Source organism: Oreochromis aureus, linkage group 2 (assembly GCF_013358895.1).
Source record: "Oreochromis aureus strain Israel breed Guangdong linkage group 2, ZZ_aureus, whole genome shotgun sequence".
Taxonomy (NCBI): Eukaryota; Metazoa; Chordata; class Actinopteri; order Cichliformes; family Cichlidae; genus Oreochromis; species Oreochromis aureus.
In genome coordinates, this window is record NC_052943.1 from 27,630,768 (window position 1) to 27,652,879 (window position 22,112).

The 22,112-nt window shown below is 41.8% G+C and overlaps 1 protein-coding gene across 1 annotated transcript; it reads left to right on the forward strand.

The window, feature by feature from the left end:
• The first annotated feature begins 2,016 nt into the window (after positions 1 to 2,016).
• ccdc69 (coiled-coil domain containing 69) lies at positions 2,017 to 21,650 on the forward strand. Its single transcript, XM_031751749.2, has 9 exons — positions 2,017 to 2,186; positions 11,710 to 11,773; positions 15,183 to 15,352; positions 15,914 to 16,001; positions 16,451 to 16,524; positions 17,478 to 17,579; positions 17,679 to 17,798; positions 18,458 to 18,555; positions 19,175 to 21,650. Exons 1-9 carry the CDS (start codon positions 2,166 to 2,168, stop codon positions 19,341 to 19,343), a joined length of 906 nt encoding a protein of 301 aa, XP_031607609.1. The 5' UTR covers positions 2,017 to 2,165; the 3' UTR covers positions 19,344 to 21,650.
• Positions 21,651 to 22,112: the final 462 nt, after the last annotated feature.

Consider the following 22,112-nt stretch of genomic DNA (forward strand, 5'->3'; position numbering starts at 1 on the left):
AAGCTCAGCTGCGGGTCAGGACAGTGACAGTATTGACACTATTGCTGCAGCTAACAATAAGATGACAGTAAGTTGACATGGACGAGTAGGGAAAGTCTCCTTGTTAATGACTACAAGGGCCTGCAGAAGATACTGCTGTATCTGCAGTCATCTGGACACAGCTTAACCACAGACTGTAGGTAAAGGATGGACTTTGTCACATCATCAGCGCAAACATGGTGCAGAGGTCCACTTCAGTTGAGGTGAAGCCGAGCAGACAGCTAGCAGCTACAGTTGCCATCAACCTGTCAGTCAAAGAGGCCACGCCCCCACCCTCATTAGCTAGTCCCATCTCCTTTGTCGTTCACTTCATACATCTCAGATTTCCAGTGTAACACAGAAGCCAGAAAGCTGGACGGGCTAATGAACAAGGCTGGTCAGAATCTGAAGGAGTCAGTGAAATTCAGGAGGTCATTATGAATAACCAGTCTCAGCTGTACCACTCCACAGAGGCAGCAGAGCTTCTCCCCAGACTGATTCAGTCCCACTGATCATTCCTGCTCTTCTCTGTCTGTTTTATAGCCTGTGGCACATTTAAACAACATAAGTTGACTGAAAGTGATTCAAAGAAGGCCCATTTACATTCCATCTCTTTCTATAAAAAAAAGGCTCAATATACATGATAAGCTAAAAGGAAATAATACACCTGCCTTTGTAGGGTAAAATTACTGGTATTCTATTGGTATCTGCAATACTGGCCCTGTGTTTGCTTGGTATTTGGATCGATACCAAAATAGTGGATGAATGGTAAAAAGATGTTTGATATTATATTGTCTTTATCTAACTTATCAGGATGACTGCTGATAAATAACCTTTCTAACTAAACTAGGTTTCTCTGGCAGCAGATAACGTTTATAACTTAACACCATTGCAAAGATTAAATACAATAAAAAAGTTATTTGCACTACATTAATTTGCACCAGATATGAAAAATTTACCATGACTAACTCAATATTTACTTTTATCTGACACCTTTCTGCGTGAAACTCTGCAGCTTGTGAACCAAAATAGGTGTTTGTGTGAATTTTCCACCTGGAAATTATTATTATTATATGTATATATCTTAATTATTATTATTTTGACATCCACAGTAACATATTCTACATACTTTTTTTTTCAATATGTGAAGTAATTTAAGGTCCAGAGGGCGTTTCAGAGCCATTACACCCTCACTTTATTTTGAAATTCAGATTACTCATAGATTATCTGGTGCTCTTTGTTGTGTAGGAGTTTCCTCAGGATGAAATAAACCGCTGAGCGGGGGGCGCAGAAGGGGGGTGGGGGGTTTAAGGCCAGTTGTGTAACTTAAACACGAGTTTTCTGCATTACCATAACGGTTCCCATAGACAATAGAGTCGCTACTGCGCATGTCACAGTTTTGATATGCGGCTACTTTCAAACGCTGTGGGAAAATAGAACTGCGATGCTACAGCCGTGACAGGAGTGTGACTGTTGGAGGATTTCTGAAGTCAAGCTGGCATTAAAGTGATGTGTAAATTTAGTTTTTATTAAAAAATAATGTTTACGTATCTAAATTTATTGTCCAGACTTTAGTACAGTGTGGAGGAAATGCAGTCTGAAGATTTATGTTCTTACTGTTCAGATGTGAAGCTGGACTTATTTGCAAGAATAATACTATATGAAAAAAAAAAATCAAATGTTATCCGCTGAATAAGATAAATGATAAAATATATTAGATTGATATATTATTTATATTCCATATAGATAATAAATATATTCGTTTTGGGACGTTTCTGGATTTTTGACCTTTTCAGAAATTTGGATGTAACAGAAAATTAGTCCCAATGATAAGTTGTTGTAAACGATGTAGTGTCTGAATTCTTTTACCTTCTGAGTGGAGAAAATTATTTTTCTTTTTTGTGTGTATCCAAATGTTAATTTGAATAGCGGAGGTGGAAAAAAAACGTTCCTCTTTTTAAAGAGACGATTGTGGTAAGAGTTCCTGAGTGTCCCTGAAGGCAGCAAAGGTAAGCCCTGCCCTCCCAGCCGGCTGCCGCAGCGGTGCGTTGATGGGACTTTTTCCGGAGTGTTTGAAAGTTGTCAACAGAGAAGCAGAGGAGGGAGCAGGAGATCAGCGGCTTTAACGGGACTGCGGAGGAGGAGGAATGGGCTGCACTCAGAGCAAGGTGAGACACACGGGCAGGGGACAGTCGCGGACCCCGCCGGCACCCGGCACAGCTCCGCTTTGTCTTCTGTTTTTCTGCCACCGGAGGTTCATTAACAGGCGGTCGGCGGCGGCGAAACGTGCCGGGAATGAGCGGCGGGGAGCGGACTGTGTGTCCGCGGCACAGGCTTCGTCTTTACCCAAGTTTAACCGAGTCACAAGCACGGCGGCAAGTGGAGATTTGGCGCTAAAATGCGGGAAAAACAGCGTTTTCCTCGTCCTGAACATCTGTTTCTAATCTGGAGTTTGAGTTTTCCCACGATGCTCCTTTCTAAGAAGTGACCTCAGACACATTCATTTAGAAACTTCTCTGAAATCCTCCAGTGTGCAGATAAAGTGAGTTTATTTACGAGCTTTAGTACGGTTTAGCAGCTTTAGTGCGGTTTTAGCACCAAAACGTGCCGCAGTGAGCTCGACTTCCCTCCGTGAGCCTCACTCAGCTGAAAGGTTTGATTTAAAAGGAGAAGTTTACATCAGTTAAAACCAGCTGTGCTCACGGGCCACAAACAGTGGCTCAAACCAGCACAAACCAGAGCGCAAAATCCTAAAAACACCTTTCTGCTCGTGGTTTTATCGCTGCATTCTGATAGAACTGCTTTGGATCACTCACAGTTCAAATTAATGCCTATTTATCATTCCCTGGGCCTCTGAATTCATCCTTTCTTCTGATAGGCTGCCCCTCATAAGCAAAAAGTTAGAAGAGTTGGTGGGTGGGACTAATGTGCCTGAGATGACCACATTAGGCATAAGATGATACTTCCTAGAGGAAATGGCAGTGAAAACTCCAAACATTGTTCCGTCTTTCTTTGCAGAACCCTTGTTTGGGTCCTGTCGGACCCTTGGTCGGGGTGTTTCTGAGTTTGCAGCTGCAGTTTTTGACTTTCTGAGCTGTCAACCTGTTCACCTCCACGTGCAGCTCAGCTGTTGGTGCTTAATACGTCTCAGGGGTAAAAGTGAAGTTTGCCAGCTGTTGTCTTTCACTGGTTATTGATAGAAAGTGACAGCGCCACTAAAACTTAACACAGTGTCCGAAAGGAGGTCTGGGGCCTCCTGTTGTCCCACCGGCTTGGACTTTGATATCACTGAAGCTGAATCCTCTCTGATCCTTTCAGCGAGCAGGTTGCAGCATTTTTCTGAAACTGAGAGAACGTTTATGACATCAGCATTTTGCTTCCTGCAGAGATTCAGAGAAAAGGGTTTCCAGCTCCGTACTTTTGTTTTTGGACTGTTAGAGTAACTTTGCACAATTTAAAGTTACCCTTCTTTATCCTATACTGGCCCTTGATGCATCCTTTACCTGAAGCAAGATGTTTTAGCTCCTCCCCTTTAAGGCTTGACTCAATTTATGTTAAGTGCTAAATGTGCGATAGGACATACATATTTTTTTTGTCACATCTATGTCCATCTTTTGTTTATAGTCTGTGCTCAGGTCCACCTACAATCGTAGAAACGCCGACACTTTTTATAGCATCGAGTAATCAACAGGAAATGTGATGACATCATATATTTTCCTAAACTTCATGTCCTATCTGCAAATGTGGGGTCTGCCGGACCGCCACAGCTGCTATTGGACAATACAGATGTTTTGGCTTTACCTACCTTTACATTTTGTGTTTAGTGTGACTGATTGACCAGCTGAGACATTTCGACTTTTCCATCCGATTGATCCGACTAATGGCGCTCCTGGTATCGACGAGCTACAGTTGGAGCCTCAGAGTGATAACGGTGAAGTTGATGGATAATTTGATGTTGATCCTGGTTTAAATACCTGCCTCGGGCACATTGCTCCATCGCAGAGGCGGCTGAAGATGCTGTTGCATAACACAAAGCCGAGTAAATCTTTGATTAGCTCAGAATAGAAAGAGGTGTGTCAGAGAGGCTCAGAGCCTGAGGAGGAAATCCACACTCACACTGACGGCTTTAATAGCATTTCAGATTAAAGTAGACTTATTTACACTGCTGCTCAAATACCACCTTCCCCACTAACATCCACAATGATTTATGAATGATTCCTATAACTGTTGTCAGTCGCAACGTTTCTGCTTACTTTAATGTTGTTGTTTTTTTACTAAAAATAAAATGGATTTTCTATCAGAAGTTAAAATTGCGAACACAGTTTGGCATTGAAATCTTTTTAAGTCTGCTGATGCGTCCACACAGCGATATGGAAACTAAAAATCGTAGCTGCAAACCCCTTTGAAACCCTACACTGTAACGCGGTGTTGTGCAGTGACTGCGATTGGTCCATTTGGTCCCATCGTTTCCTCCTGTTTCCTCCTTCTTTACTGCTGCCGCCATTTTTCAAATGGACTGGAAGGGAACGGATCAGCTGTAGGAGAGAAACTCTGCTGCCAGCCGGTGGTTTGGTGGTGACATTGCAGAGTCACGGCGGTATCTGTGCTCGCTATGCTGAAGGCTGTATACAGAATCACTTGTGTGACTGGTAACAGTGCCGTCCCGCGCTAGTTCACACCTAAAACAGGTGAAATGTGATTAAACTAACCTTTAATGTGTATCAGTAATTACATAATGTGATACCACGTGTGTACAGCGTAAAAAGCATCATTCGAAGTACGATTTGGTGATTGAACAATGCGATTAATGTAGACTGCAGGCTCTTACATGAACACAGTACGTACGGACCTTATTTAACCTCGTCTGTTTTCTTTCTTATTGAAATGAGAGCGCTGTATTGATAAGGTTATGGAAATAACCGTGAATTAACTGTTAAGGACGTCCACGTAGGAAGCATTTCAGTCAGTGAGCATCGCATTGTTGCTCACAATTTTACGCTAGCAACCAGTGAGCTTTCCAGGGTATGGTTGTCTAGGTAACCGTGCATTTGCTGCTCTGTCATGTGTAAATCAGCAGTATTCTTCACTCTCATTGGCGTCAGCTGCTCGCCTCACAGTGGGCAAATAACTCAGGACCCGCCCACCTGTTTTATGTTGCTGAACGTCACCGACTCTCTACGGTCTCTGGTCACCACATCACTGCTCTTCATTGGACGCCCCTTTAGCATGGCTGGTATCGGTCTGGTACGAGTGTTAAGTTAATGAATTTGGAGTCATTCTTCTTTATAAGTAAAAAAATAAAGCGTGAGTGTTTTCTGCTCTTGGTTTTTATTCACGGACACGTTAGTTGCTCCTTTCTCTGCTCTCAGTCTCGCTGCGTGTGCACCTCCTCACACACGGAGTGGAGCAGCCAGAGGAAAAGTTTCCAAAGACGTTGGATACAAAGTAACCACTGAGCCTTTTTATCGACTCGTCGCGATGGACACAGAGAAGAGATCTGATACATGTAAAGGTGGCTGATTAAACCAGCTGTGCTTGTGTCTGACAACAGTAAGGTTTAATGTGTTTATTAGTTTGTAATGGGTGGTGGATGGAAGCAGCTGAAAGGACATTTTTCTGGACCTTTGAGCTTGTTGATCAGGTGATTTTGATTATTTATTTATTTATTTTCTTTGACCTGTAAAGGTTTTTATAACAGTAATGAGTGCAGCTCCTCACTGTGGGTCAGAGAGGGGGAAAAAAAGAGGCTTCTCAGACTGAATCTTATAAAATTTTTAATCCTAAACACATTTTACAGTCCGCGTGAAGGCCTCATGGTGAATCCACAGCTGTGATTGTTGGAAACATGTCAGTAGCTGTTGCAGCTCTATTCAAATATATTCAAACCTTTGACTATTAACGCTGCTCGTGTTGCTGCTCTGCTCGCGTGCAGTTTGTTTCTCACCTTTGGTCTTCTCGTTCGCACCCGTCCAGTTGTTTCCACCAACAGATGGTGTGGCGGCTCTCAGAGGTTACAGTTTTCCACCGTCTGGACTCCAGACAGAGCAGATGGTCTGTTTTAAAGATGACGGGAGAAGAGTAACGTGGGTGGAGGAAGATGTTTTGGAAATAAGAGTTAGCAGGACTTGAAGCTTAAAACTCGAATACCTGAACGCACTTCTGCTTGTTCGGTTTCTGCTCCCCCTCTGTGTGAACTTTATAACCTCTGTGCAGTAAATCAGTTCACCACACGAGCTAAAATAACAGGAACTAATGAATACTGATGAATTCAGCTTTGAACCACTGGTAAAAATGTCAGAAGGAATAACAAATATCTGGATTCTGTTTTTATCTACACAGAATTTAAACAGCTTCTCTTTTTTCCCAGAAAACCCCACAAAATAAACCGTTATAAGTGATCTAAAAAAGAATTTGTGAAGTTCTGAAATACTCTGGCTATGCGCTTGATCGGATGAGTTGTTGTCACTTCTGTCTCTTAAAACAGACGCTGCAGTTTAAAACAGGTGCTGCATTTTAGTCACGTGTTATCGCGGTGCTCTGTAAGAAAAAGCCGATAGAGGGCAGTATGTACGGGAAGTAGTAAACAAAGTATAAGTAGTAAACTGTTCAGGAGTACTTTGGTTTTAGTACAGCTGATAAACGAAGCTGTACAGAAAATTGTTGCTAAAGAATAAACAATTTCAAAGACGATCTCAGTTCTGTTCACTGATATGTCGTTGAGTTCTCCACTACAGAGAAATTAAGTTGATTACCTGCTTGATTGACCTGAAATTTAAATTAAGACCAGACAGCTAGTTTAACAGTAAGAACACATGTGCTAACATTAGCAATCTTAGCATTCTTTCCTAAAAGGTTGACCTCCGTGAGCGATGTATGAACACATCGCTCTGACTGCGAGGTTGCATATCAGTTTATTCTGACACATAAAAAAAAAACTTTTAGTTTTTTTTCTGTTCCACTTTTCTGAAGTTATTCAAGACGTTCTACTTCTGGCAAAGTCTTTCAAGTTTTTTTCTCAGGGACCACGAGGTGTTCCCAAACCAAATCTACTCAAGGAGGTGTGGGGTCCAGGTTTTAGGAGGCACCTCTGAACTCCTCTCCCTGTTTCTAAACTACGCCAGCCGCTAGAGGAAGTTGATGTCACCTGCTTTCATCCACGACCTCATTCTCCTGGTTACTACCAGTGACATCAAACCAGCGTCGCTGCTAATGCTGCACCCACCTGCCGCTCCACCTCTCGCTGTGTGAGCAGGAGCAGCTCCCTCCTGACCCCCTCAGAATCAGCTGATTTATCTTTTAAATGGAGACCTTTCATCTGCTCTCACTTGTTCTAAGCACACACCACGCTACACCGCCACGTGGTGATGAAAGTTTACCCAGAATGCACTTTTTAAAGTTTGCTCCAGTGATTTATCAGAGATCAGATCAAACATCCTGCTCTGTTGGATCCTTTGTGCTGATGCTCAGAGTCGGTGTCAAAAAACAGAAACCAGGTTTAGTGTTTAGAGTGGATGTGAACCTGATTTAGGTTCAGGTTTTAGCAGAGCTTAAATGTGTTCTAGTCTTATAAATATCATGTAGGCTTCTTTAGCCTCAGGGAGGCTAGAAAAAAAGCTTTAAAAAGTGCGAAACTTTGAAACTTTTCACAGCGAGAAGGTAAAGTTTTGCGCGGCTTCACTGAATAAACTAAAATTCTTTTTTTTAAAAACAGCTGATTCTGAGGATGTCCGGTGGGATTGTTTATGGCACAGAGACCATTTCAGCATTTCATCGTTTACTTGCTCAGCTGTTCAGTTGCTGCAGTTTAACCCAAACTTGTTAATCAGTGTTTTTTCTCGTAGTGGAGGTTTCGGGAGCCGAGTCTGGTCTCTGCTCCGTGAAACCAGGCGTCTGTTTCTCTGCAGGCAGGTTTTTCTCCGAGGTGAAGTGTTGTTTAAACACAGGAGAGGAATCTCGCTTCTGATTTATGGCCATTTTAAAAAGTGAGGGCCTCCGCAACGCCTGCAGGAACATATGCTTCTCCTCACCACCTTTCTCCTCCTCCTCAGAGGTTGAGTCCACGTCGACGTGTTTGAGCCAGAGATATTTATTGTTTCAGCTCCGAGTTTAAATAAAGAGGGTGTCCAGTTTGCAGAGCAGAGTTTAAAGTGTTTATATAGAGAGAGTGTGTGTGTGTAGCAGTGTTTTAGGGCGTGATTGTTTGGCCTCAGTGTTTGAGCAATATGATGGTGTGAGGCAATACAGTAAGCATTTCAGTGTGTGTTTGGATACACGCCTAACTTAGGCAAGTGTGTGTGTGTGTGTGTGTGTGTGTGTGTGTGTGTGTGTGTGTGTGTGTGTGTGTGTGTGTGTGTGTGTGTGTGTGTGTGTGTGTGTGTGTGTGTGTGTGTGTGTGTGTGTGTGTGTGTGTGTGTGTGTGTGTGTGTGTGTGTGTGTGTGTGTGTGTGTGTGTGTGTGTGTTGCTGGGATTGAACAATGCTGGTTAAGTAATGAGTTGCGTGTATCCTGATCGATATTTTTCTTTCTTTAACGGGATAAACGAGTTTTTGGCGTTCCTTTTTTTTCTCGCTGAAGTGATGCTGGCTTCCTGTGAGCTGCTGAAAGATTTACGGCAGTTTACGTTGACAGATCCAGTGATGACTGTCATACAGATGCTGCAGGAAAGCAGGGGTTCAGTATTTGCACACAGATGCTTCAAAACAGGGAGTCTTTTTAATGCATCTTAAGAAAAAAAATAAGGATTTACAGCCAAATTGTGAAGGCACACCTGCACCTTCACCTGCATGCGACTGTTTCCACGGTTCACGCTGGCTGAACATCAGTGTTTCTGTTTTCTTTGCTTCTTTTCTTTAATTTGCTTATTTGATTGCTGCTGGTCTGAGATCAGCCTAACAAAGTGTTGTTGTACAGCAATAAAGTTTTATCTTTACGTGCCTGTAAGTCAGCTGACATGCTGCCACTTCCTTTACTGACATGGCGCCTAAGAGAGACAGGTTGTATTACCTGGACCTCAGCGTCGTTTTGCTGTTTTGCTCTATTATTTTTTCTTTCTAAATCTCTATTTTTAACATGTTTGATGTTATTTTCTGTTTATGCTATTTGTATACGTATGGGACTTTGTCAACCCTGGTTTGTTTTAAAGTGCTTTATTAATAAAGGTGGTATGATGTCGTACAGAAAGCATTTCAGCGTTAATCCCTCCATAGACCGTATGAAAGCTGGACGTGATGTCACAGCGTGTCTTTTGTCCTCTCTTCCTCCCCTCACCACTGGGTCATGGCAGATGGCCGCCCCTCCCTTAACCTGGTTCTGCCAGAGTATTCTTCCTGTTGTAAGGGAGTTTTTCCTTCCCGCTGTCGCTAAAACGCTTGGTCAGGGTGGACGTCTGATTGTTGGGGCTTTCTCTGTTTATCTGTATTATTGTAGAGTCTTTACCTCACGATATGAAGCCCCTAAGGCAGCTGTTGTTGAGATTTGAATGTCTCAAGTTGCTCGTTTCTGCGATCGCCATCCAAAAACCAAATGTGATTGCGAAGTGTGGCTCTGACTGTTAGCTAATGACTAGTGATGAGTTGTTGGTGTTTCCATGCCACAGATCATCTTGTATTTTGAAACGGGTTTAAACAAGATTTACAAAACATAATTTCTTTTTATTCAGTATGACCCGAAACGAGTGACGGAGTCCGTAAACTCAGCAGGGGCGTGTTTACAGAGTCTGTCGCCATCTGGTGGCCTTCAGATAAAAAGCATGTTTAAGTCACTTCTACGCTGGCTTCTTTTTTCTGATCTAGAAGCAACATCTGTTTGTTTTTTTTTTTAAATTTATTACATCTATGCTCCTGTCGCTGTAAACCCAGACTCACTTGGCCCCACCCACACTCTCCCTCTGAAGCCCCTCCCACAACCTTGCTACACCCCAACCTGGCTCTCAAAGCTCTCCGTTAGTATGGAGGGAGACATTGAAATTAGAATAATAACTTGAAGTTTAGTAGTAATAATAATGGGAAGAAGAATAACTAGAATCTTGTCAGTTTAATTGTTCCATAGTCTGAACATGTGTTTATCTACTTTATATCAGGTTTTTACGACTTGTTGGATTAAGTTCTACTTCAGTTATCTTAAGTGCGTAATAAAAGCGTTTATTGTCCTCTCATGGTTTCATACTTAAGAGGGTAGAACAGTCAAACTGGTTTAAGTTAGATTATGTTTGTTTTTAAGAATTTTTTAAGAAGGCTTTCAGTAAATCACTTGATCCTTTTGTTTGTCTGCTCCACCTTTTCCAGGTCCAGCTGTAGGTTTTTACATTAAAAGCACTTCATTCGTATTAATGTTGAATCGTTTGTTATATTTTTGTAGCTCCTCACCCAACACCTTATCACAATCTGAAATCTTCTTAATCTTTCTTTTTGGATTCAGACCTGCCCCAGGTGATGGATCGTCTCTGTGCAGGCCCCGAGCGGCTGCAGGTCTTTTGGTTTTCAGCAGCAGGAACAGGCGTCTGTTGTCCTGCAGCAGCTGAAGTTACGTAACACATGAAGAAAAGAGGGAAAGTTTCAGCGTCAGTCATGTGGACACTAATGAGACGCTTTCATAACAAACTCCCTGCTCCAGTTAGTTACCCGAAGCCGGACCAGGACTCGGTCACATCGTAACACTTCACTTCATGTCTAATTATTATGGGATGTTATTAAAGCTCATCTCTGGACAGGTGTAGTGTACCTCAAAAGCTCAGACCTTCCCTGACTCGGGTTTCTTTAAACTCAAAGTGTTTCAGAGCTTCCTTTCTCGTGAGTTGCTCAGCGTTTCTCTTCCACCTCACCATCAGTAGCAAACAACACTAGCTAATGTTAGCTTAGCAATGAAGTCTACCATTCACTAACATCACCAGTCGACGGCTATCTGCATGCTGATGTTAGCTGGTTAAGTGGGTATCAAGCAGTCTGTCAGCATTAGCAGCATTAGCTGATATTAGAGAGTCGCTTTTCTCTAATGAACCCGGTCAGACCCAACAGGAAGTTGACTGTCAGCATAAAACTACTGCTCACATCAGCATGGCTGTAATTATGACAAATGCCAATCGGGCTCCATAGTGCCGGGCAGTGAGCACAGGCCCACTGGAGGATGTTGGGCCCTCCGGTCCCCCTCATGAAGCCTGTGTCTGATCGTGTGGTCAGAGACATTCACACCAGTGACCTGCTGGAGGTCATTTTGTAGCTCTGGCAGTGCTCATCCTGTTGCTCCTTGCACAAAGGAGATATGAGCTCTGCTGATGGGTTAAGGACCTTCTGCAACCCTGTGCAGCTCTCCTAGAGTAACTGCCCGTCTCCAGGAGTCTCCTCCATGCTCCTGAGACTGCTGGGAGACACACCTGTTAGTGACATGTGGAGATGGACTACCTGTGTAACCCCTGCATATCGCCTTATGCTATCAGTAGCTACACTGACACTACCCAAATGCAAAACTAGTGAAAAAGAAGTCAGACAATATTAGCTGGGAGAAAATTTGAGTGGGCTCCAGCTGTGAAATCATTCCTGTTTTGGGGGTTCCCATCTAGTGCAGCTGAAACTGCTACTTAAGTCAGTATCCCAGAGGTTTGATGCCATTCTCGGATTATTTTTAATAATATATGTTCATTAAGAGGAATTTGAACGTCTGTTTATTTATTGCAACGTCTCCTTTTTGTCTTATCAGAAGAAAAGCAAAGGCAAGAAAGGAGAGAAGACTCAGAAGGCGAACATCCGCCAGGATGATGAAGGTGAGTATATTTTACACAGATATTTATGCATGTGCTGCAGACTGTGGTTTCCTCTTCACTCTTCTTTCACTTCCTGTTTGCTTCTCTTGTTTTTCTGAACCTAATGTCATGAGAATCAGTCTGACTGATGATGAGAGGTTTCACTCTGCTGTAATGTTGCTGTGGTTGTGTAAAGTCATACTTCATATTTTAGGAGTACAAAGACTCCTTTTTTCTGAGGAAAAAGGACCGACCTCTTCCTCTCTGAGTAATGTCACAGATTTGTTTCTATAAAAGTTCTTGTTTCTGTTTTTGGTGGTGGAATAAATGCATGTGTGATAATTACAGCGTGTTCTTCTCCGTAAATGGGCTGGTATTTAGATGGTGACACAGATTTTTGTAATTCTGCTTCTGTACACTTCCACTGAAAATAAGCAGCTGATAAATGAGTCTGGTCTCAAGGTTCTCTTAGAAAGAGGGTGAGGAACTTGGTCATTCAGGAGGAGGTCAGAGTAGATCCCATGCTCACCTGTACTGGACGCCTTCTAGGTGCGGTGTTTTGGGCTTGTCCCCAGGCCACAGCCAGTACACTCCTGGAATGGGAAAACCCTCGAGTCGCCTCAGAACGTCTGGACAAGGTTGCTGGAAAAGAGATCTGACCATTTCATACAGAACAAACTGCCATCTTAGTTTATTCTAAGGCTTTTTTTAATGAGCCATCAAGCTGCCAGGCGCTGCAGATGAAAATGAGCCTGTGCGCAGATAAATCTGTTGCATGACAGACTAAAGAAGTCATGCTTTCTGGCCTTTCCTAAATAAACAGAAACAGAAGTGACATCATCATCAGAACGTTACAGGTGTCTGTTCACACCTGTTAGAACACCTTTATCTCCCTCTAACAGAACACGTCTTACAGTTTTACCTGTTCAGTTTTTTTACCTGACAGTTTAAAGGTCCAAAGATAACGGAGCCTTTAGCATAGCATTGATTTTACGCTACTGTGTTTCTTTTTCCTTATTTGGGTCGAAGGTTTAGGCTAGTTCTGTTTTTGCAGGACAGATGTCTCCACCTCAGACACATCCATCAGTTGGAGCAGATTATTAACATTTTTTTTTTTACTTTCGCTGCCTCATAGCCGGACACTTAGCCTGTTAGGCTTAGCCTCGCATTTATTGTGTGTAAGCACAAAATAATTCAGTAACAGGGAATCTAAACATGCTTGTCACCAATGAAAAAACAATACATAAAACAAGTTTTTGGATGTTTTTTTTTATATAAGAGTTTTCAAAAAGTTCTCTCTAAACCCGGGCTTATTGTCAGTCATCTATTTTCTTCTGTTTATCCAGTTCAGGGTTGTGGAGATCCCAGCGGTCATAGGGTAAGAAGCTGGGTATACCCTGGAGTACTTTACTCAGCCTAATCATGTGACGGTCCTATGAAAACAAACAATACCCATATGGAAAAGATATATATAAATCTTATAAAGTTTGTATCTGTCTTGTGTGAAACTTGTATGAAAAGCATACAAGAGTGAAAACAGATATAAGATCCCTTGAAAAATTATATAAATGAAACTTGTATGTTTTGGATACTTACTTACTAAAACAATATATGAAAGTAATGAGAAAGTGGCCACTTTCATGAGTAAATCATATAAGTTTTTACTATTTCTTTTCCATATGGGTATTCACATTTTTATGATCTCCAGTTTCCCAGCAGTGACAAACGAGCTCTGAGCGATCATCCTCACACTGATTTTATCAGAGTGACTGAATGAAGCAGCTGCTTTGAAGGTTTGACTCACCACTGACGCTCGCTGCACCCTCATTTCCTCCTGTGTACGAGCTGCTCGTTTAAACTGCAGCGATGGAGGAAGACGTGTCGTCATCCCGTGAATCACCAGCTGGAAGTTCACGTTAAAAACAGCATTTTTGCACACTTATTCATTCATTCATTCATGTTTTTTTGGTTGAAAATTACACTGTTTCAGCTCTCTGATGAGTTTTAGTTGAAATCTTCTCTTCCTCTCATGTTAAATTGTCTCCACGTGGATTTTAAAGCTTTAAAAATGCGACTTTATTGCTCTGAGCTCCGTCGTGTCTCATTTTTCTGTGTTTACATGCTGCTGCAGGACTTTGTGAATAAACTCAAATCAAAGTAAAGCTGGTCTTTGTCTAAACATCAGACACGCTCTGACCTGTTTGCGCCTGAATTTGAAGTGGGATTATTAGAAAAATACGGATATTAAGTAAGGACTGAAAGCCCCGTTGGCTCCCGGTATTAAAATATGTGGCAGCTTGTTTTTGACTCCAGATGTTTTGTTAATGATTACCCTCGTTGTGTTTGTGATGGCTGAAATGTGATCTGGTTCATCCAAACTGAAGACGTCACTGAAACTGAGTGAACAGATCGTGTGTCTGCACGTCCGTGCTGTAATCAACGGGTTGAAATAAGAACTGCAGTGAGAAACACTTCCTGAATACAGGTGTGATTCATGGCCGTGTGTTTTTGTAAGGATGAACTTCAGCTTTAAACCTTGAGAGAACATTTTTTCATGATTCCCACGGTCATTAAAAAGTATGAAATTAAAGTCAAGGAAAGTGAAGTTTAGAAGGCCTGAAAAATGTTGCAATATTTTTCATAAAAACACATTTGCAAAGTGCTTCACAGCTTCAGTAACACATTAACAAACAGGACATACAAACTTTGAACTTAGTGTGGCTTTTTCCAACGCAGATTCTGATTATTTGTAAGGAGATCGATCGGTAAAAATAATTACGAAAAATAGTAGAAACAAAAAAATTTCTTCAGTCTTTCTATTATTTGTATTGAAATATTTTATTAATATAAACTTCATCATAAAAGCTGGGAAAATGCTGTCACGGCAGCCAAAACATTAGTCAACCTATGCCTGTAGTTCCGCTCTCTGCCTGAAGAGGGCGGTGTGTCTGTAGTTCCCCTCTCTGCCTGAAGAGGGCGGTGTGTCTGTAGTTCCGCTCTCTGCCTGTAGAGGGCGGTGTGTCTGTAGTTCCGCTCTCTGCCTGTAGAGGGCGGTGTGTCTGTAGTTCCGCTCTCTGCCTGTAGAGGGCGGTGTGTCTGTAGTTCCGCTCTCTGCCTGTAGAGGGCGGTGTGTCTGTAGTTCCCCTCTCTGCCTGTAGAGGCGGTGTGTCTGTAGTCTCTGCCTGTAGAGGGCGGTGTGTCTGTAGTTCCCTCTCTGCCTGAAGAGGGCGGTGTGTCTGTAGCTCCCCTCTCTGCCTGAAGAGGGCGGTGTGTCTGTAGTTCCCCTCTCTGCCTGAAGAGGGCGGTGTGTCTGTAGTTCCACTTTCTGCCTATGGAGGGCGGTGTGTCTGTAGTTCCACTCTCTGGCTAAGGAGGGCGGTGTATTTAACTCTAAAGCATCTCAAGGTCATGTTTTTGTGTTGATTGGCAGGCAAACGTGCGTCAGGTCAGCCAGACGTCTGTCTGGAGAAGCAGTTGGAGCGGTTTGAGTGGCAGCTGAGGATTTTAAAGGAGGCCAATGGGAACCCAGAGAGGGCGGAGGTACTGAAAGACCATGGTGATGAAGAACTCTGTGGCCTCGTACTGAGCATCCTTGATAAGGTGAGATGTTCTTCTGATAATTGACCTGATTATCTGGAATCACTGAGTTTTGTTGTTGATTGAAGTGTTCTCTGTTTTTTGTTTTTTTTGTTTTGTTTTGTTTTTTTAACCATCCAGGAATTATTCTAAACAGCCCAAGAGGTTTCTCAGTGAGTAGGAGCTCTTAGGTACAGCAGGTAGATTAAAATGTAGTATCATCTGCATACAGAGTGATACTGAATATGGTGCTTATGAAATATAGACTCAAAGGGTTGTGATGCTGAAAATAACAAGGACCTAAAATAGTGCCTTGAGGGATGCCACCTTTAGTAAGATATTAGACGTTTCTGTGTTCTGCCAAAGAAGATTTAACAAAAGAAGAAAAGCAGTGAATGGACTTTTAAAACGATGTCAGTGATTAAAAGAGCACAGAAACCAGTCAAGTTTATTCAGTTTCTGCTCATTTCTTTGTAAAACACAGCAGGTTTTTGGGACTTCTTGTGTCTTGTTTTAATGACGCCTGCCCTCCAACCGTCTCACTTATTTTCCTCTTTATTAAACTGAATCTGTCCTGACTTCCAGGTGAAAACGGAGACGACGGCTGATTTGAACATTCTGCATGAACAGAAGAGTAAATCTGCTACTGAGGAGCACGAGAGGCACGTGGAAGGTAACGCACAGCAGACGGCTGGAGAGTCAACACTTAGATCTGCTGTATTTGTTTAACGAGTTGTGATTATGGGACCACAGACTTCCCCTCCTGCAGAGAGACCCCCAGGATAAAAGAACTGGGAAATGACTAAGAAGCACAGGCTGGATTCTCATTTCTTTTGTCACCCTGAAGTCATTTTTTAGTCTCCTTTTGGTCATTTTATGTGTCTTTGTGGTTGTTTTTGTCTCTTTTGGTGTCTAATTAGAATATCTGTTATAGATAAAAGAACCTGACAAACACAAGTGAAGCCACTTTCAAAAAGTAATCCTGTATGAGTCATGTTAGATGTTAAAAATATTTCGCCATTTGAGGGTTTCTAAGTGACGCCAAACTTCTTGGTCTACATGTACCTGTTTGAGGTCATGTGATGCTGGGACTATAAACAGAGTTTGTGTTGTTTCCTGCAGAGCTGCAGAGGAGAAACGAGCACGAGAAAAATCAACTGACAGAAAAGTTTCAGGCGGCTGAAAACATTCTCAAGGTAAACACATCAACGTGGAAACGATGAGCAGTTTCTTTGTGTCTGTTAATACAGTCTGAAAATCAGCCAAGAATGTAAATGAAATTCTGTATTTAACGACTAGATTTAATTTCATTCTTGATTTATCTCATAAAGTCTGCGTTTCCTGTTTGTGTGTCAGTAATTTTGTTTTGTTTTACCCATTAATTATTAAGTGTTAGTGAAGCTTTTGTTATAACAGTCTACATTTTAAAAGATATGGTTCCCACAGTTGATGCACTTGGTAAAACCGGTAATTGTAATTTCAAGTATTTGTAGCTGATGAAAAGAACAAATATGTGAACTAACGGTGAGAGCGGAGATCGTCTGTATGATACAGACCTCAGTTTCATTAATTTGAGCTTAAAGTTAAAGACATAGCCTGTATATAAAAGATTCCATGTTTGTCTGTATATATTAGACTCTGTGTTTGGAAGCCTCAGTATGACGTATTGGACGAGAGCTTTTAGTGCTAAGTCATCAAATAACGTCAGTTAGCTTGATTATTAAACTGCATAAACTGTATGGGAGCACCACACAGGCACCTGCTAATGACAATGAGCTGAATTTGTTTTTGTTTTTTTTTTTGTTTTTTTGAAATACTGAATCCAGTTTGTTCTAGGGGAAAAAAGAGAAACAGCAGTAAATTACAACAGTAATAATCTGTTAAATAATTCTAGTTATCCTTTTAAATTTTGTGTGAATTTGAGGCTTCAGAGGTTTTGCATGGACATATTTGAGTACATTTTGCCCCTCCTGGCACTGAAGGAATTGAATTAGTTTCTGTAAGCAGTTAGAAAAGTGTTAAACATACGTGCAGAAACCCTGTGAGAACTCCAGCAGGGGGCGCTGTTCTGGATGTTAGCGTGTTGAGGTTTCATGTATTCACTAACCAGGATGAAGCTGAATCAAGTGTTTTGGTTTTGTCTTTGCAGGCTAAAGTGGAGGAACTGACGGCAGAGCTGCAGGTTTACAACGAACTGAAGAGACGAGTCGAAGAATCGACGTTTAAGAAGGACCTGCAGAGGAATATACAGGTGTGTGTGTGTTTACATAAAATTAAACTTGTGTTTGAAGTTAAATCAATTTAAACCACCTGTAAGTCTAATATGAAAACCCTTTAATATCCTGTCTAGGCTCACGGGAGCCCAGGTGCATTCTGGGAGTCTGAGCAGGAGTCCCTGGTGTTTGTGATTGAGATGAAGAGTGAGCGCGTGCAGGAACAGAACAGGAAGCTGCAACAGATGGACGTGCTGGTACGTGATGATGTTTAAAGAGTTTCTGCAGGTGTGAAGCTTTGACGTCACCTGACCCGTCCGTCACCTCTCCGTACGATGATGCCGAAGCTGACGTGGACGTGAAGAAGCTACAGACGTCAGATACATGCAGAGTGTTAGAGCGCGCTGTGTTTCATGTGAAATGATCTGAGTTTTCACAGATGTGCAGGAGCTGCTCTCCTATTTTATTGTCAGCTGTAGTTTTTTTATCTGTTCAGAAGGTTTTATACAAAATATATAATAGCAGCTGCAGGCTGTCACCTTTATGAGGGCCTGTGGATATCAGAGAAAACCATTTACCTTAAATCTTTGAGTTCTAGACCCAACTCTGAGTAATTAATTAATGTACCTCCTCAGTAAGATAATCGGTAAATGAGCTTTTTAAAATCCTGAGTCCAGAGTTTGCAGAGAAAATGCAAAAAAACTTTGTTAGTACAAAGACATCTCTTTGTAGTAACTGTGATGTTACAAGACTTTAAAAGTTTGACTTCATGTGCTGAACACTGCAGAAAACGTGAACTTTGACCTCAGACTCCATTTCATTCCTGTTCATTTAATGTCTTGACGTTTCCTTGTGTTTGTGGGGCTCGTTCTTTCCGTGACATTCCCCATCTTCATGCTCGTCTCGTGATTTTCAGGTGGAGAAGAATTTGGCTTTGGAGGACCAGATCATCCACACCCTGCAGCAGAACGAGGACCTGAGGGTCCGGATAGACAACTGCCAGACTCTCATTCAGTATGTACCTGAATATTTAATAGAGTGAAGAAAGCAGAGCAGAGGCATGAGTGTGCTGCCACCTGCTGGACAGAACATCTTCCTGCAGGAGCGCTTCAGTCAAAATGGGCTGGTGTTAGAACAGTTTAATATAAGGAGGTGCATGTTTGAAGCTAAAGGAGGAACACATTTTGTTTTACAGTGATAGAAACTGATTAAACTTCAGATTCAACCCTCAGAAAAACCTCATTAAGATTAGAGAAGAGTCATTTCTTATAAAACCAAACAAACCTGAACAAAGTTCCCACCTGACCCTCTCAGAATCAGCTGATCTCTGTTTACATTGACTTTATTTTATGTTGAAGAACTGCAGATATCCACATTCAGTTTTCAGAGCTACGAAATGTGTTTACACCCACTCCAAGTGTCACAAGCTAAAGAAGATTTATTCTAAAACCAACTTTGAGCACCAGTTTAAAATCTGTGAAGCAGAGCAGCCGAAACAAATCAGTATCCTTGGATCAGTGAATGATCTCTGTGCAGTCTGTTGCTCCGCTTTCTAGGAAACATAAAGAAGTAACAGAGGTCCCCAACCACCTTGTCCTTTCTCAAATAATTTTCCCTTTGTTCCTGTTCTCAGGCAGCTATCGAAGGAGCAGCAAGACATGAAGGTGGCGCTGGAGAGGCAGGTAGCATCCAACCAGAAGCTTTCTCAGGAAAAAGAGCAGCTAATGTTCAAGCTGAGACACAGGGACTCGAGCCCGCCCATCCACCTGCCCACCGTGATGCCGGAGATCACGCCAAGATGACCGACTGCGAGTCTGACCCTGGATCTTTTTTCGACTAGCACGCAGCCCGTCTGGTTTCAGTAACTGAGCAAAAGAGTCAAACAGAGCGTGAGCGGCCAACCTTTTGAGCTCTGACTCTGCCTACATTAATGCTGAACAATGAGAACATCGGTTTCACTGCAGCCAGCGGATCTTCTGCAGTCGATGAGGTTTACTGAACAACTCTGGATCCTCTGAGATCACAGCAAGCTTTAAGCGTTTACCGCTGTATGCACGAACTGTTTGGAGCCAGAGAGACATGCTTATTTTTGTTTTTCTGGCATTTTCTAATGACGATCATCGGTTTAATGGCGGTTTAAATGTTACAGAAAGCTTCAAACTGAGATACTAGGAAGAGAGTTTTATTTTATTGCAGAGCAAAAACGGACTGATGAGCGTGGCAGCACAGAAATGCTCTCTCTGTCCGTCACATCACGTTAGCAGAAAACTGATTGAGTCGAGTAGTGGAGTGGAACCTATCTTGAGTTCAAGTTCAAGAACTCCTGCTGGCGCCATAAAACCTGCATCATATGCTGTGATGCTTCGTCAGGTGTACCTTTTCATCAGGTCTAGACCTCCAGCTATCAACGACTTTCCTTTTTGAATGAAACTTTTAGCCCACCATCAGTCTAGAACCCACATATTTCATAAATCACATCCAATAACAGGAAATGGACATATACGTGTGATAATAGCCATAAAACTTGACTAATTTGATTTCTTTTGCTGACGAACTATTACTCCAGTCACTGTATCTGTAGGTATTACGGTTCTGGAAATTCAGAAACCTAAGACGGATAAACTCTCATCAGTCTTCAAGCAGTGCCAACAAACTGTTTGTCCATTCCGTGGTGTGCCTTCTGTGATCGTCTTGTCTGCCAAAGTGCCTCCCATCAGGACTCCGAAGTGCTGATCAAAGATCTCATGAGCCTCTTTGTTGGAGTTGGAGCCTTGCTGAGTTGAACAGTATTAGATGCACGTGAAGTAGCTGAAGGTTCAAACGTATTAAACTATCTCCAAGGACTCTGCTAGGAACCAGGTTTGTTGATGGTACCAGAAAGTCTGAGACCTTTGAGATTTCAAGGGTTCTAACAAAGGCCCGTTTTACTTGGATGGTTTATGCATTTGATGACCTTCCTGAAGGTCCTCAAGAAAAAATATGACTAGTACGTGATGGCTTTCCAGTTTATTAGTGTTTTAGCGTTTACCTTTGTGCCTTTTCTAACTGCAGGGACTGTTTTTCCACTACTTATTTTATCCTTTTTATTTCCAGCTTGCTCCCTTCACTAATAGTCCACCAAATTTAAAAAACAAAACAAAAAACAGGGCTATCTCTAGAAACAACAGACCTGCTGGGTCTGTCTGGAATTAGTTTTTTCTTTTCACGTAAATCACCCCAGTTTCTACTGGTAACTTTCGGCTGTTGGTTATTTTTCACGAGGTAGTATTTTACGACACCAGAACTAAACATAAAAGTGAGCAGAGGTTTAAACCCTGAAAGGACTAGTACAGTTATCGATGTAGGGTGGAACCAAACCCACAATGGAAATAGAAAGGTAAATACTGACACCAATTCACACCTACCCTGTGTTGGAACAATGCTTAGTGCTTTGTAGGGAAGTCTTTCAGGTTTTTCTCTCATTACGAACTTCTGCTTGAAGGCTTAGATCTTTGTTTTTTTTTGTTTTTTTTGTAGTTGGTTCTCTCAGTTCTTCCCAAGCACCTCTATTTTTTGATGTTCAATTGAGATCACACTTTTCATTGTACAGCATCAGTAATTGAGTATTTAGGAGCCAAAAAAAGAAACTGCATTAAAGGTTATTAAAGTATTAAATGGGCTTTCAGATCAACAGTTTTTCTCAGCCATAGTTTTATTTGTTAAAAAAAATTACACGCTATTTATGGCACGCTAACATAATATCTCATGCTATTGTCTTTTGGTTGAAAAGCGTTGCAATATTAAGATATGTTAGCTGAATGTTAAAACCTAGGACCAGAGCTTCAGTGAACACCTCTGTAAGAGCTATCAGTGCTGCTTGTTACTGTCAATTAGGTTTGATGTGCTAGCAGTAAATTATTAGCATGTTAGTCGTGTGTTTACCCGTTAGTAATAGTATATTAACATCCCCAGAAAACAAGGTACATGTCAGAGTGCTAGCACACAATACTTAATAAAATACACATTCATATCTTAACCTTAGCAAGCAGAATGCTCTAAAGGGTGAGTTTTTTTTTTTTTTTTAACCCACTGTTGGTTTAAAACTACATTAACAGTGTTTGCTAACAGTTAAAAAAAAAACAAAAAGGTCGCACCCCAAAACTGTGCTCTATTAGTTCGTGAGCTATTGTGGCTGGTACAATAACTCTGCATGTTGGCTTAGTTAGTGAGCTATTGCCAGCTGGTAGGCTAACTGCTAACATGTTGGCTGAGTGAGCATGCTTATCATGTTCTTTATATATTTACTGCTTTTATATAACTATTTTTTCATATGTATTAGTTAGCTAGCTAGCTTAGCTGCTAACTAAAAGTTAAAGCAGTTGAACCACACAATATCAGTACTTTTCCTTTCTACATCTCTTTGTTAGTCAGTTAATCTATCCTTTTAGCTGCGTGTAGGGCTGTGTTATCTAACTGGTAACATGCCAGCTAGCCACAGTAGCTCACAAATATTAGCAGACTAGCTGTTTGGGTGTTTATTGTTTTAAGTTATTCAGTGGTGTGATGTAAACATTGAGCTAAATTCTGCAACC